Source organism: Gorilla gorilla, chromosome 4 (assembly GCF_029281585.2).
Source record: "Gorilla gorilla gorilla isolate KB3781 chromosome 4, NHGRI_mGorGor1-v2.1_pri, whole genome shotgun sequence".
Taxonomy (NCBI): Eukaryota; Metazoa; Chordata; class Mammalia; order Primates; family Hominidae; genus Gorilla; species Gorilla gorilla.
In genome coordinates, this window is record NC_073228.2 from 63,414,024 (window position 1) to 63,430,986 (window position 16,963).

The 16,963-nt window shown below is 41.5% G+C and overlaps 1 protein-coding gene across 10 annotated transcripts in view; it reads left to right on the forward strand.

Moving 5' to 3' along the window:
* Positions 1–16,963, forward strand: part of SSH2 (slingshot protein phosphatase 2) — a 305,334-nt gene that overhangs the window by 249,562 nt on the left and 38,809 nt on the right. For 7 of the 10 annotated variants that reach the window (XM_031010769.3, XM_031010771.3, XM_055388581.2 and 4 more), the window contains 5 exons: positions 3,754–3,822; positions 4,610–4,675; positions 9,380–9,574; positions 14,281–14,374; positions 14,509–14,637. In XM_031010769.3, coding sequence (XP_030866629.2) covers positions 3,754–3,822; positions 4,610–4,675; positions 9,380–9,574; positions 14,281–14,374; positions 14,509–14,637 — 553 coding nt within the window. The other 3 variants (XM_031010774.3, XM_031010773.3, XM_055388586.2) reach the window with 2 other exon arrangements.

Here is a 16,963-nt window from a genome sequence, read left to right on the forward strand (position 1 = left end):
GTAGGCACTAAATGAATTTTTATTGAATGAATTGAATATTTACTAAAATAAGTAGTTATACTTTAATGGAGAAAAATCTTGAGAGACTGAGGTAACCTGGATAAAAATACCAAGCGTGCCTTATTCAGTCCTTTCCTTCCTGTTGCGTGAAAAAGCTACTTTTTTTTTTTTTTTTTTTTTTTTGAGACAGTCTCACTCTGTGGCCAGGCTGGAGTACAGTGGTGCAATCTCAGCTCACTGCAACCTCCGTCTCCTGGGTTCAAGTGATTCTCCTGCCTCAGCCTCCCAAGCAGCTGGGACAACAGGCACACACCACCATGCCCAGCTAATTTTTGTATTTTTAGTAGATGGGGTTTCACCATGTTGACCAGAATGGTCTCTATCTCGACCTCGTGATCCGTCCGCCTCTGCTTCCCAAAGTGCTGGGATTACAGCCACCATGCCCTGCTGAAAAAGCTACTTCTTAATGTAAAAAAGCATTCTGGCCTGAATACAAGCCAAAAATGTAATGTCGATTCCTGTATATCAATGTCACTTGTCCAAAGGTTAACCAAAATCTGGTCACAAGCTTATAGATCATACTCTTTTGCAGCTTCTGTATCTTTTTATATAGTTAATTTCTAGATTTGTCATTGGGCTACCAACCCACCATATTTATACTCCAAATTATACTTGTTGCTAAGAACCTGGCTAAGCACTCACTAAATACAAAACAAAAAGCTACCGTAAAACTATCCCCACTTCATCTTGGGAAGCCGTTTTCAAAACAAATTTTTTGTGCGCTCATCTCATCTACTCAACAAAACTTGTGGTAGAGCTGTCTTGCTCCTGGACTCTGGCATGGTAGCTGTGTTTCTGTTGTTCAGGTCCAGGTTCTAATGTGGATAAGCTGTTTCAGTGTTGATTTGAATCTCCTGAGCTCTGGAATCACTCTTTTTTTTTTTTTTTTGAGAGGGAGTCTTGCTGTGTCTCCCAGGCTGGAGTACAATGGCGCAAATCTCAGCTCACTGCAACTTCCACCTCCCAGGTTCAAGTGATTCTCCTGCCTCAGCCTCCCGAGTAGCTGGGATTACAGGCGTCTGTCTGCCCCTGCACCCAGCTAATTTTTGTGTTTTTAGTGTGGAGATGGAGTTTCGCCATGTTGGCCAGGCTGGTCTTGAACTCCTGACCTCGGCCTCCCAAAGTGCTGGGATTACAGGCATGAGTCACCGTGCCTGGCCTGGAATCACTCCTAAGGTGTTAAATAGCACAGGCCAGCAAGTGTAGTGGAAAGCCCAACTAAGGGCTAGCCTCCTTTAACCCTGCAGTGACTAACAGTTAAAGTTTGGTATTCATTATGTTGTTTTTAAAGCATAATGCTTTCCCCTTCCCCCAATCACTTTCAGATATATTAGAGCACCCATTACAGATTCATATTCAACATTTGTTTTACAGGACAGTATATTCACATATATTGTTTTATTTTAAGTATGTTATGTCTTTATACCTATATCTATGAGAATAGGTTTTATTATTCACAGTTCAAGATGAAGAAATTAAGGCTGAGAGAGGTTAAATAATTTGTTTAAAAAAAAGTTGTAATACTGAAGGAAATCAATCCCAGATCTTTTGGCATAGTAGATGTTCAATAAATGGTAATGACTATTACATTTTAGGCACTTAGACACTATTTTACTCTTTTATTTGTTATTTAATCTTCAAAACAGTGCAATGAAGAAGATATTTTTATCCCAGTTTTACAAATGAAGAAATTAAGGCACAAGACAATTAAGTAATTTGCCTAAGATTATACAGTTGCTGGGCGCGGTGGCTCACGCCTGTAATCCCAGCACTTTGGGAGGCCAAGGCAGGTGGATCACCTGAGGTTGGGAGTTCAAGACCAGCCTGACCAATATGGAGAAACCCCATCTCTACTAAAAATACAAAATTAGCTGGGCGTGGTAGTGCATGCCTGTAATCCCAGCTACTCAGGAGGCTGAGACAGGAGAATCGCTTGAACCAGGAGGTGGAGGTTGCAGTGAGCCAATATCACACCATTGCGCTCCAGCCTGGGCAACAAGAGCGAAACTCCATCTTAAAAAAAAAAAAAAAAAAAAAAAATTTTAAAAAAAGATTATACAGTTAGTGCAAGAAACCAGGTTCCAGAGCCCATAATCATACTGTGAACCCAGGTTCCAGAGCTCTTAACCATACTGTGCTTTTCCACAGTATGGTTATGCCAGATTCTTTCTAGTATACCATGCTGCCGCTCTAGATAGATTGGCATGGAGCATCATAGAAGCCTTTCAGAGACTAGCCAGAGTGGGAAAGCAGTTACAGCAGCGTTAAGGAGAGAGAGTGGCAGTGGCCTAGGGTAGGTTACTGTTTCCCAGAGAAGAGATGTGATAGAGCATACAATCAGGGGTCCATGGCTTTCTGTACGAACCTCTTCCATTAACTTAAAGCCCTTCCTGGGCTAATGTGAGATTGAAATAGCATTTTAGGCCGGGTGCAGTGGCTCGTGCCTGTAATCCCAACGCTTTGGGAGGCTGAGACGGGTGGATCACTCTGAGGCCAGGAGTTTGAGACCAGCCTAGTCAACATGGCAAAAACTCATCTCTGCTAAAAATACAAAAATTAGCCGGGCGTGGTGGCACATGCATATAATCCCAGCTACTCGGGAGGCTGAGGCAGGAAAATCACTTGAATCCAGGAGGTGGAGGTTGCAGTGAGCCAAGATTATGCCACTGTCCTCCAGCCTGGGCAACAGAGGGAGACTCTGTCTCAAAAAAAAAAATAATAAAAGAAATAGTATTTTTAAATACCATACTAGGGCTACCCTTTTCTTGGTTGTTGACATTTCTATTAACTGTGTTTCAGCAGTGCTAGTTCAGTGCACAGTCACAAAGCAGTGTTTCATTGATTTAAGTTTTGTTATGTCTATTTTGCCTATCTTGATCACAAACTATTAACAATTACTTCTTTACATTTTTTAATTCCCTTTGCCTTTTAGACTATTGAGTGTGTTCTGGTGTTAAGTAAATCTATGTAAACCTCAGAATTAGAGGCAAATAACACATCCCAAGCTCTCCAGCAACCAGCAATAGTTACTGGCATTAAAAATAATCCTTGGGACTGGGCACCATGGCTCATGCCCATAATCCCAGCACTTTGGGAGGCTGAGGTGGGTGGATCAGGACTTCGAGACTAGCCTGGCCAACATGGTGAAACCCCATCTCTACTAAAAGTACAAAAAAATTAGCCAGGCATGGTGGCACTCGCCTGTAATCCCAGCTACTGGGGAGGCTAAGGCAGGGGAATTGCTTGAACCTGGGAGGCAGAGGTTTCAGTGAGCTGAGACTGCACCACTGCACTCCAGCCTGGGCAACAGAGTAAGACTCCAGCTCAAAAAAAAAAAAAAATCCTTGGAGTTGAGGTGGACACTGTACTATGTGCTAACACCTGCCAAATGCAAGTCAGCAGCAATCATCTGCGTTTTTTAGATAGTGGCCATTTGCAAGATGACAATGTAGGAAGCTGAGTCAGTAAGTTTTCTTCATTAAATATTTAAGGAACTGACTGACTATCTCTTTAAAACAGCTCCTGAGGACATACATAAGATTAATAGTAATATGATAGAAATTTCTTCATTGTAACACTTATGCCAGAATTTAGAATTTAAGGGTTTATCCTTGGTGTTGAAAGAGTTAGTAAACAGAAGACTGCTTCCCAGAGTAATGGGGAGTAACTTGTGGACTATTTCTTGTCTTGCAGTAGCACTTGTACCATGGGCTTAGTTTTGCCTCTCTGGAGCGACACGCTAATTCATTTGGATGGTGATGGGTAAGAGATTTCCTTTTTTATTCTGTTACAGAAAGCCAAGGGGTGGGGCTCCATCTTACTGCACATTCATTCAGCTAAAAGGGAGGCCCAGTGTGCCAACTGAACTTTCATGTCAACAGCTGAATGAGTCCTTTTAAACTCCTGTTTTGTAAAGTGGAGTAAAAATACAACTTGCCAGGGTCTCTCACTTCTGTTCTTCTAGGCTGACTGTGGTAGGAATCAAGACAAAGAAGAACTAGTTTGTTGGCTTTTTAATCTGAGTATGTGGGACTGTTGCAATGCTCTCCCAAAGGATGATATGTTCTGTTTCAAATAACCTCTTGCTGCCTCTGCCAGCTGTCAGCCTACAGTATAACCCCTTTCCTGTGCCAGTTCCTTCCAGTGACCCCACCCCCACCCTACCTCCTAATGTTTTTAGAATGTGTCCCCAAGAGACCAAGATGTTTGCTCCAGTTTATAAAACCAGGGTCAGGTTTGCTAAGAACCCACAAGACTTCCAAATAGAAATATACAGAACAGTTTGTCCATAGCTACAGCTGGGAAACTGTATTGAATTCTCTAACTCCAATATAGGAATCCATTCATTTTGCCTGGTAGATGAAGTCAGACAATTTGTCAAAGCTTTTTGGTCAAGTCTTACACTCTAGTTAAAACTTCTACGTGAAATGCCTGATGATTCCCTCTATGGAGCCAGTTGTTTTTAGCCTGGGATACATCCATGAAAACTCACAATTCAAATAACCTACCCTAATTTGTGGATTTTTGTCTTGTTCTCATTTGTCCTTAGTGGGTTCAGTGTATCGACGGATAACAGAGTTCACATATTCAAACCTGTATCTGTGCAGGCAATGTGGTAAGATGACTTTTACTATCTCTACAAAAGTGTTTTAATGTTATTGGAGGAATATTTTGTAAGAAATGTTTGAAATGGTACAATTTGCTATGAAAATGCTAAATGATCTGTTTGTATAACCATCGTAGTTAAAGATGACCTAGAAATGCAATATTCAAATTGTTGCAATTGGAAGGCCTTGAGTATTGGTGAACAAGTGAAATTCAGAGGAATTCAGAGGTGGTATTCTTAGGCTGTGGCAGAGACTTAACGGTTTAGATAAGCCAGTTGATACCGAGTTTTATTAGGGACATATTGACTAAGTTAGTTAGTGGACTAAGAGCCAAATCTAGAACATCACATTGCTATGCATTAGCTATTTCTTTTTTTTTTTTTTTTTTTTTTTTGAGACGAAGCCTCACTCTGTTGCCCAGGCTGGAGTGCAGTGGCGCGATCTTGGCTCACTGCAACCTCCGCCTCCCGGGTTCAGGCGATTCTCCTGCGTCAGCCTCCTGAGTAGCTGGGACTACAGGCATGTGCCACCACGCCTGGCTAATTTTTTTTGTATTTTTTAGTAGAGACAGGGTTTCACCATATTGGCCGGGCTGGTCTTGAACTCCTGACCCCGCCTTGGCCTCCCAAAGTGCTGGGATTACAGGTGTAGCCACTGCGCCTGGCCTGCATTAGCTATTTCCTAAGGTAACCAGGGATAGCATTCGTTACTTTATGAATAAATAAGTTTCCATTTAAACTGCTGATGGCTATTTGCATAATGCAAATAAAGCGTAGAGAAAACATTATACTGGCTAATAACCATCAGCTGGCATATGGACATTTCAGGGCTATTTACTACATGCCAGATGCTTTGCATGGATTATATTTAATCATCATACCGAGTCCCCAAAATAATATTATTAGCCCCTTATTATGGGTGAGAAAACATGCTTTGGATGGGTTACATAACTGCCCTGAGAGTATTTCTTACATTTAGACAGGATAGATCTCTCTCTCTCTCTCTCATATCTCTCTGTCTCTCTCTTTTAAAGAGACAGGGTCTCCCTCTGTCGCCCAGGCTGGAGTGCAGTGGTGCAATCATAGCTTATGGCAGCCTCCAACTCCTGGGCTCGAGTGTTCTTCCTACCTCAGCCTCCTAAGCAGCTATGACTACAGGCATGTGCCACTACACCTGGCTAATTTTTTTTTTTAATTTTTTTTTTGTGGAGATGGGGGTCTCTCTGTGTTGCCCAGGCTGGTCTTGAACTCCTGGCCTCAAGCAGTCCTCCTGCCTTGGCCTCCCAAAGTGCTGAGATTGCAGGTGTGAGCCACTGCACCTGGCCTCTTATTCTCTTATTTTAGATTATCTAGAAAATTATCTAATACAACCAGAGAATGATGTGACTAAGATTCAGAATCCATTCCCCAGTCAGGGATTTGAATTTCAGTTTCCTATTCAGCTGCCTGTTAGGTAGTAGAAGTCCCCATGGGGAGCGGAATGGATAGAATGCAAGCAAAACAAGAAATAAAAGAGCCTGAAAAAGACCCCAGGGAGATAATCTACCCCTGAAAACAGAATTGATAGGATGGAGGTGGGTGGAGTCCAAAGACTCACTGAAAAATTAAGTCTTATCATTTCCTGCAGTGATTGAGATAGGACAGTTTCAGGTCATGTGTTTAGACCAGATTTTTAGAGTTAGGGCATATTTTGCAGGTAAGTTTCTCATGGAAAACAGGAAATTTATGACCCCCTTTGACTAACGCTCAGTTAAAGACAATTGACTTATCTATTCCTAAGTAACAAGTAAAACCAAACAGCAGTAACAACGATAAATGACAGCATTTTCAGGTATATTTTGGGGAAGAGTACAGAGCAGTCTTAATTCAAGTAATAACCTTAAATCAAGCTTTGATGTTCTAAAGCAAGCTTGTCCAACCCGTGGCCCATAGGCCACATGCAGCCCAGGATGGCTTTGCATGCGGCCCAACACAAATTCATAAAACTTTCCTAAAATTCTAATCCAAATTCATAAAACTTTCCTAAAATATGATGAGATTTTTTGCATTTTTTTTTAAGCTCGTCAGCTATCATTACGGTATTTTGTGTGTGGCCCAAGACAGTTCTTCCAATGTGGCCCAGGGAAGCCAAAAATTTGGACACCCCTGTAAAAGTAAATTGACTGGTCCTAGCTCTTATTGCAAAATAAACTTTTCTTGATATACCTTATGGGGAGTAGTGAGTTGAAGTCACAGGGGGAAAAAAATAGATGATGTGTGGATCAAAGCAACATTTAGACCAGGTGTTTCCTTCACAGGAAGATAGTTACTGCAGCCTCCCACTCTGATGCAGCTGGAGTATCTGAGGTGGCTAGGCCTTGAGTGTATTTTAGGACCGTTGCACCAGACTCTGTGGCATATGCTTTTGGAGCATGTGTTTCCTAGATGAAGAAACATGCATTAGGCATCCTGTAAGTTACACTAAGCTGGCTCTTACCTTTGAATCTGTGTAATGAAACTGAAATTCTCAGATTATTCTCTTGAGACTTTGGCTTACTTTGAATAATATAAAGCATTTTTAAAAGACTCTGCAACTTTGTTTTAAGGAAAAATGTGTTTTCCTAATAAAAATGGACTGACACATTTTCCTCTGATTAAATTGGTTTAAATTTGTTTTCTTAATTTACATTGTATAGGGTTGACAGGGATTCAAGGAACAAACACTGTGATGTACTATTGGTGGAAGAATGAACTGGAGCAGCCTTTCTGGAGAGTGATTTGCCAATATGCCTTATTTTGCATGATCTTTGTCCTAGTAACTCTATTTCTATGGATTTACTCTAAGTTTGTAAACATGGATGTGTGCAAAGATTTTAGTTCTAAGAATGTTTGTCAGTGTTCTAATAATAGCAAAAAATAAAAAACAATTTAAATGATTGAAAAATAGAATTAGTAAATTATGGTACATCTGTATCATTAAATATTATGCAACCATTAAAAATGATCCAGTTGAAAAATATTTGACGTGGAAAGATGTTGATGATAGGCTGTAAAGCAAAAGAGCAAGTTATAGATGATATGGAGAATATGGTCATATCTTTGTTTATTATACATCTATGCATAGCCAAAAAGACTGGAAAGATCTATGCTAAAACCTTAACAGTGGTTATTTCAGGGTGGTAGGATTACAAGATATTTCTGCCTTTTCTCTGAGGTCCCTAATTTTCTAAAGTAGGCATGGATCACTTTTGCTATGAGGGAAACAAAAATACTTTTTTTTTTTTTTTTTTTTTTGAGATTGTGTCTCACTCTGTCACCCAGGCTGGAGTGCAGTGGCACCATCTCAGCTAACTACAGCCTCCGTCTCCCAGGTTCAAGCGATTCTCCCTCCTCAGCCACCCGAGTACCTAGGACTACAGGCATGTGCCACCGTTCCCAGCTAATCCTTGTATTTTTAGTAGAGATGGGGTTTCACCATGTTGGTTAGGCTGATCTCGATCTCCTGACCTCAAGTGATCCACCCACCTTGGCCTCCCAAAGTGCTAGGATTACAGGCGTGAGCCACCGTGCCTGGCCATAATGTCTTTTTTCCTTAGGGAGACATTAGTTTATAGCTAATGACATTTCACTCAACAAATACTAATTGAGCTCCACTTGTGAACTAGGTATTCTTTTAGTCACTTGGGTAAACAAAATGTAGAAAAGTTCTTGCTCTTGTATAACTTCCTAGTATTTCTAGCTTAAGCTTTTCCCACATATATAATGAAAAACATACTTTTCTATTTGTTTACTCTTCTTGGGTTCCTGAGTTCAGACAGAGCCAGAAGGTTTAATTAGTCTCAGAATTACCAGAGCTAGGCCAGGCACGGTGGCTCACGCCTGTAATCCCAGCAATTTTGGAGGCCAAGACAGGCAGATGTCTTGAGGCCAGGAGTTTGAGACCAGCCTGACCAACATGGCAAAAACCCGTCTCGACTAAAAATACAAAAATTAGCCTGGTGTAGTGGCATGCACCTGTAATCCCAGCTACTACTCGGGAGGCTGAGGCATGAGAATCACTTGAACCCAGGAGGTGGAGGTTGCAGTGAGCAGAGATCACACCACTGCACTCCAGCCTCTGTGACAGAGTGAGTCACTGTCTCAACAAAAAAGAATAACCAGATCTGTTCTTAGAAAGTAGCTCACGGATTTAAAGAGACTAGGAGACTAAGGCAGCAGGAATAATAAATATCATTAGATCAACACTTCCTGGACATTAAAGGACATGTCCTCAAGGCTTAGGGCCATCTATCTATGTGATCTTTGTGAAGCCTGTTAAGAATTACAGAAAATACATGGTGTAACATCCTGTGCTGAGGGAAACAAATCTTTATATGGCAAATTATTCAGATCTTTAGTTTTCTAATGATACGGCAGTCACTGCATGGTCCCAACTATAGGATCATGTGCTCCATAGGTACCTGGACCTATTTTTCACTGGTGAGTTGTCAGCTGTCCTTCCCCGCCTTCTCCCTACCTTAATGATGCATCATATCTTTCAGCAAATGTCTTGTCCATTGCTGTGGATAGATAATATGGTATAATCAGAATTGGAGAATCTTGACTTTCAAGGAGTAGATTGTCCAGAGGACAAATTCTATAGAATTTAAAAATTAGAAGAGTTTGGAGTACACAGGTTATTGGCCTTTGGCACCCCACAGTTCTATGGTGCTCATTTCCCAGCATGTCTTTCAGGTCTGCACTACAGAGCTTACACAAGGCTTGTGAAGTCGCCAGAGCACATAACTACTACCCAGGCAGCCTATTTCTCACTTGGGTGAGTTATTATGAGAGCCATATCAACTCAGATCAATCCTCAGTCAATGAATGGAATGCAATGCAAGATGTACAGTCCCACCGGCCCGACTCTCCAGCTCTCTTCACCGACATGTAAGTCAGTTTGCTAAGGATTATGGAAGTTCTCTCCATTATGTCCTGAGGAGTCATAAGAAGCATGTTCCTCCCTAATCTTTTCTCTTGGGGAGTTAATCTTACCTAGGAATATTAGTCATTGTGAATAGCACGTGTCTGCCACATATGAAGAATCCTATTCTTGCTGTTGCCTGCAAAGGCCTGAGAAGCTTCACCCCAAGGCACAATAGAGTCTCCATAGTCAAAAACTGCAATACAATAAAATTTTGTTATTCAGATTCCATTAATTTGAAATTTGAGTTTAAAGGAGTTGGGCTGAAGTTTGAGTTTGCATTATCTGAAAGAATCATTTTAGTAAGCATATTAGTGATATAAAGAAGCTTTCAAAGTCATGTTTGTAATACTTAAGAAAACAAGATGTTTCCAGTCAACTTAAAAGAATGCCTAACTAATAAGCTAATTTTTTTTTTTTTAAGAGACAGGATCTCACTCTGTCACCCAGGCTGGAGTGCAGTGGCACAATCATAGCTCACTGCAGCCTCAAACTCCTGGGTGAAGTGATCCTCTCACTTCAGCCTGCAAATTACCTAGGACTACAGGCATGTGCCACCACACCTGGCTAATTTTTAAATTTTTATTTTTTTAGAGATAGGGTCTCACTATGTTGCCCAGGCTGGTCTTAAACTCCTGGCCTCAGTCCTCCTGCCTCGGCCTACCAAAGTGCTGGGATTACAAGTGTGAGCCACTATGCCCAGCCTGCTAATTTTTAACTTAAAAAAATTTTTTTTAATATTTTATCATTCAGATGTCATTCTGCTCTACCTTTGCCTTGTTAAGTCCTTGTCAGTACAATTTAATTAAATCTCCCTAGTGTACTGTGAGTTAGATAAAGGCCTAAGGTAAAGCTGATGTTTATTTCCTTTTTAGGTCTATGTGTTGAAACTTTTGTGACTATTTTGGAAATTTTTTTACACTTAGTTCCTGCTTTGTAAATTCGTCATGATGTTTCTTTTTCTCTAATTTGATCTTTCTGCACTTCCAAGGTATTCTACAGCAGGGAAAGAAGAGTAGCTAGTTACTGTCTGACCTTCAGGATTCTCCTTTAGATTCCTAAAGTCATGCCAAAACAGTTCATGGTTTTTGGGGGTTTTTTAACAGAATAATTTATTTTATTTTATTTTTTGAGACCAAGTCTCACTCTGTCGCCCAGGCTGGAATGCCGTGGCATGATCTTGGCTTACTACAATCTCTGCCTCCCGGGTTCAAGCAATTCTCCTGCCTCAGCCTCCCGAGTAGCTGGGATTACAGGCGCATGCCACCACGGCCAGCTAATTTTTGTAGTTTTAGTAGTGACGGGGTTTCACCATGTTGACCAGGCTGGTCTCTGCCTGCCTCGGCCTCCCAAAGTGCTGGGATTACAGGCGTAGCCACCACACCTGCCCTAAAAAATGCTCTTTACTAGAAAAGGTGAACTTTCCAAAAATTGTATGAAAGGAACAGTCAAAAAAGCAGTGGAATCTTTTTTTGCACAGGATGTTTTTGCTGCTAAGACCTTCTTTTTAGTAGCCTTGGTCTTTTCAAGATCTCACAGTAATTGAAAAGATAAAGGTTCATGGGAAATGTTACTGGTGATTTCATGCTTTACAGCTGGATGATGGGTTTCAGAGAAATGGATGTCTCATCTAGCTCAAAAAAGCACATTCTAAACCAGACTTAGATGAGAGAGAGGTAACTTTTCTTCCCATTTTTCCCATATTTTATTAGAGACAGTCGGGCGCGGTGGCTCGTGCCTGTAATCTCAGCACTTTGGGAGGCCAAGGCAGGTAGATCACCTGAGGTCAGGAGTTCGAGACCAGCCTGGCCAACATGGTGAAACCCCGTCTCTACTAAAAATACAAAAATTAGCCAGACATGGTGGCAGGCGCCTGTAATCCCAGCTACTCAGGAGGCTGAGGCAGGAGAACCACTTGAATCCAAGAGGTGGAGGTTGCAGTGAGCCGAGATCACACCACTGCACTCCAGCCTGGGCAACAGAGGGAGACTCAGTCTCAAAAAAAAAAAAAAAAAAATTTATTAGAGAAGATTTTGATACTACACAACAAACAAGAAGAGAGGAAGAAAGATATTGCTCTTACTCTCTTTACATCCCTAAGCAAAAAACATAAAGGCAGTCCCTGGCAAATGATAGAGGCTTATTAACTGTTAGTTCTTAGTATGTACAATAATAACCCTAATTTTGAGATATATTTTAAGAACTTCTGTCTGTTTACGGAAAAAGAATACATGAAAGCTATAGGCCAGAGTGTTAATAATTATCTCTGGGTAGAGGGATTTTCAGTGGTTTTTATTTACTTTATATTTTTATGTATTTTCCAAATTTTTCTCCAATGAAATTGAGGAGGAAAAAGCAGATTTGTGTGTTGTAATGCTTTTTCCATTCCTCCTCCTCCCTAAACTGACTAGAAAAGCTTATAAAACAAAGCTGAGAATACAGGGAGAATGTGTGCCAAAATGGACTGAAATACTCTGCTGTGAATAATTTATATTTTGAAATCCAAGGAAAGGAGGAAGAAGGGAATATACATATATGGGATATACATCTGGTGTTATGCCCAGCGCTTCATACATGTTGTTTAATCCTCATAAGAATATCATGAGACAGATATTATTGCTCTACTCTTCTTTTCTTTTTTTTTTGAGACGGAGTCTCACTGTTGTCGGCCCAGGCTGGAGTGCAATGGCACTATCTCGGCTCACTGCAACTTCCACCTCCCGGGCTCCAGCAATTCTCCTGCCTCAGCCTCCCAAGTAGCTAAGATTACAGGCACCCACCACCATGCCCGGCCAATTTTTGTATTTTTAGTAGAGACGGGGTTTCACCATGTTGGCTAGGCTGGTCTCGAACTCTTAACCTCAGGTGATCCACCTGCCTCAGTGGATCCCAAAGTGCTGGGATTATAGGTGTGAGCCACCACACCCGGCCTGCTCTACTCATTTTATAGAAAAGGAAACAGAGGCTCAGGGAAGAGAAGGAACTTGTTAGAAGTCACACCACCAATAGCAGGGCTGGGATTAAAACCTAGGTCTTTCTACTCCCCAACCACTCTGCCTCAAACACTTGTGAGGGATTGAGGGAAAAATTGCTTAGGAACTAGGGAATCTGACCCATGAACACAGGTACTAAAATTTGTTTTTACCTTTTTGTTTTTCCTTGAGACAGAGTCTTGCTCCGTTACCCAGGCTGGAGTGCAGTGGTACAATCAGGGCTCACTGCAGCCTCCACCTCTGGGGCTCAAGCAGTCCTCCCACCTCAGCCTCCCAAGTAGCTGTGGGACTACAGCTGTGTGTCACTATGCCTGGCTAATTTTTTATTTTTATTTTTTGTAGATACGGGGTTTTGCCAATTGCCTGGGCTAGTCTCAAACTCTTAAGCTCAAGCAGTCCACCCACCTCGGCCTCCCAAAGTGCTGGGATTACATGCATTAACCACTGTGCCTGGCCCAATATTTATTTTTAATGGAAGACTGAAATTATACATTTATTTTCTACCATTAGCTATGTCTAGGACAAATAAAGCATGGATAAGAATTTTAATCCTAGTTAAGACAGGAATACCTTGGCTGGTTGAAGAGAAACAGCTCAGGTATTAGCTGTATTCTGTAGGGTTCATGAGAAATTAAGAGTCCAAGTGGTGGGAAGCCCCAAGGTTGTGGGGTTGGAGCATCCATCTTTGGAGATTACCAAGGCTATTTTTGCAACCAGTGATAAGGCTGTAGGCAGCAAGGGCAGGCAGGATGCCTGAAAGCTTAGTCCATTTTCATCTCCAAATAAGGAGGTGCAGAGCCAGATACCTTTCTTGAGTAGGTGGTGGGAGTTGGGGAGGAGATGAAACAAAGTACTCTCTGTCAACCTCATTCAAATTCTGCATAATCTGAAATAATGCTTTAGAGGAGGAGTATCCAGTTACATTGAACCACTACCTTTCTAATAATTGGAGAGTCAGCTACCTAGTTTGATTTCATATTAAAGTTCCAAGGGTGATTTTATTTTTAAGAGAGTCAGAAGACTAAAGGAAGTGACAATCCTTCAGGTAGAGCATTAGGCTACGCTGAGCGTTGTAATTCTCCTGCCCCAGCGTGGTTATCAGCATGTCATTTAGCTTTTCAGTTGTTTGTTTCCTCTCCCTGTAGAAAAGGGTAAGTGTTTCACAGAGATATTGTGAGAGTTGTCATTAAAAGGAAAGCATTCTGGATGGAAGGGCTCTTAAGTCAGCAGTCCCCAGCCTTTTTGGCACCAGAGACCAGTTTCCACAGACGGAGCAGTGGAGTGAGGATGGTTTCATGATGAAACTGTTTCACCTCAGATCATCAGGCGTTAGTTAGCTTCTCATAAGGAGCACACAACCTTGATCCCTCACATGTGCAGTTCACAATAGGGTTTGCGCTCCTATGAGAATCTAATGCTGCCACTGACCTGACAGGAGGCGGAGTTCAGGCAGTAATGCTTGCCCGCTGCTCACCTCCTGTTCTGCTGCCCGGCTTCTAACAGGCCACTGACCGGTACTCACTGGGGACCCACGCTCTAAGTTGTTGATCTCTAGAACCGATTTTGGAAGAGGATTTGCCTTATTGAAGAAGACAGGATCATTCTTCTTTCTTTCCCATTTAAGAATAATTGTTGTTAAGAATATCGTTTAAGAATAATCGTTATTTCTCTCTTCTCAGACCTACTGAACGTGAACGAACAGAAAGGCTAATTAAAACCAAATTAAGGGAGATCATGATGCAGAAGGATTTGGAGAATATTACATCCAAAGAGGTAAGAGACCTTGAGTCCTTGTTTGTTCCAAGGCTAGCAGTGGGATAACAGTAGGTGTGGGGCTGGAAATAGTGCATGGTTGAAAGTACAGAGGGACTTTAAGAGATGGGTCCAATATATCATCTTTGTTTCAGATAAGAACAGAGTTGGAAATGCAAATGGTGTGCAACTTGCGGGAATTCAAGGAATTTATAGACAATGAAATGATAGTGATCCTTGGTCAAATGGATAGCCCTACACAGATATTTGAGCATGTGTTCTTGGTAAGTTTTAAAGCCACTTTAAGTGGTGTGCTAACGCTAGCCCACATGGACTCATGGGCAGGGGTAATTATGAAATTTTATTATACATAAATAAAATGTAACTTACTTTAAAGACAAAAGTGATAAGTACTCAAACCTCATCACTTCCTAATTATTTTATTTTTGTGTGTGTGTGCGTGTGTGTGACAGTCTCGCTCTGTCACCCAGGCTGGAGTGCGGTGGCACGATCTCGTCTCACTACAATCTCTGCCTCCCGGGTTCAAGCAATTCTCCTGCCTCAGCCTCCCGAGTAGCTGGGACTACAGGTGCATCCACCACACCCAGCTAATTTTTGTATTTTTAGTAGAGACAGGGTTTTGCCACCTTGGCCACGTTGGTCTTGAACTCCTGACCTCAGGTGATCTGCCCGCCTTGGCCTCTCAAAGTGCTGGGATTATAAGCATGAGCCACCATGCCTGGCCCTCATTTTTAATTTTATTTTTATTTTTATTTTTATTTTTGAAACAGGGTCTCGCTCTGTTGCCCAGCCTGGAGTGTAGTGGCACAGTCTCAGCTCAGTGCAACCTCAGCCTCGCAGGCTCAAGTGATTCTCCCTTCTCAGCCTCCTGAGTAGCTGGGACCACAAGCGTGTGCCACCAGCCCCCAGCTAATTTTTGTATTTTTTGTGGAGATGGGGTTTTACCATGTTTCCCAGGCTGGTCTCGAACTCCTGAGCTCAAGCGATCCACTCACCTAGTCCTTCCCAAAGTGCTGGGATTACAGGCATGAGCCATCGCACCTGGCCCCAAATTACCGGCATGAGCCATCGCGCCTGGCCCCAAATAGGATGATCCTTTAAGGTCACTCTCAAATCTGCCAAATGTGTCTAAGTTCTGATATATCTGAGCAGAGCTGGTGGTAGCTACTATATAACTGAGAGACAAGAGACTACTGGACTTTCAAACATATGAAACCTTGTAGCTACACTTTGAGTCCCTACTTTTATGATTACCAAAAAATTGGTGACTAAAAATTGTTCTTCATGGTTCCTGAACATTTAGTGACCTTTTGTAATTAGCCCAAGGAGACCTCTCTGACAGGTAGATTTTGAAAGCTTCTAAAGTCTATTTTTCTCTCAAGTGTTAGAGTTTTAGTTCTTATCTGTACATGTAGTGGGAACAAAGTTAACAAGAATAATTAAAATCAATGCAGAATGCCAAAACCTCATTTTGTGTCCACTTCCCACACACTTTCACCAAAAATGCTTACAAGGAAGTAAATCAGTTGGTTTGAATTTCACTTCCTTTCTCTTCTTGAGGACGTTTATGAACTGTGAAATGATTAGAAGCTGGGAAACAGAAGAGAAGGAGAATAAATGCTCAGGAACTGACTAAACTGGATCCACCTCACTCTGAATATTCAAGAGTTTATTTCATGAGGCACTCAGACTATGCCTTTGAAGGCTTGTGCCCTGAAATAACTTGTTGACACTCTAGGATATATGTGTCTAGAGTGATTCATAGTGGTATATTAGCTATGAAATTACTCATGAAAAGCTGTGAGCTGGGAGGGGGACTTCTTTTCCATTACTTTAACTGACCAGTATGTGTTGGCATTTCTGGTTGTAGATCATACTGCAAAACTGTCATTGGCTTTTCCATTTGCAAGACACCTGGCTTTGTTGTCTCTTACGTATACTTCCACAAGGATTCAGATATATCCTGCTCTTGTATTATTGGAAAGAATCTTTGTGTTATCTATAGAAAACTTGTGAGTCACTCATTCTATGGGGCCCTCCCAACTGTTTCCCTGAGACTAATTTTTATGAAGGACAAATATCTGTAGTCAAAAGGAGCTCATGTGACTGAAGCTGCAAACTTGAGAGTCAAGTTTCCCATTGAGCTTGACTTTTAACACGTAAAAGAATATAGACATGATAAATATCAAATACAGTCAGTTTCTGACTGATCAATCTGTTTTATTTCATGCATGCTTCCCTGTGTCTCTGGTGCCACCCACTCAAGAACTACTCCTCAAATGGTATATTTTAGGCCATGCAAGCAAATTTTAATAGTATTGTAAGCAGAAAAAACAATCTAATTTCCCCAAAATTACATTTCCCTAATCAACTACAAATGCATTTGAGCATTTGTGCCAGTAGATTAATACCATGATTTCATTATTGTCAGGTGTAATCTTCTGTCTTGAGTTTTTTTCTTATTAAAAAAATAATTCTGGCCAGGTGTGGTGGCTCACACCTATAATCCCAGCACTTGGGGTGGCCAAAGCAGGAGAATCACCTGAGCCTGGGAGTTTGAGGCTGCAGTGAGCCATGATCATGCCACTG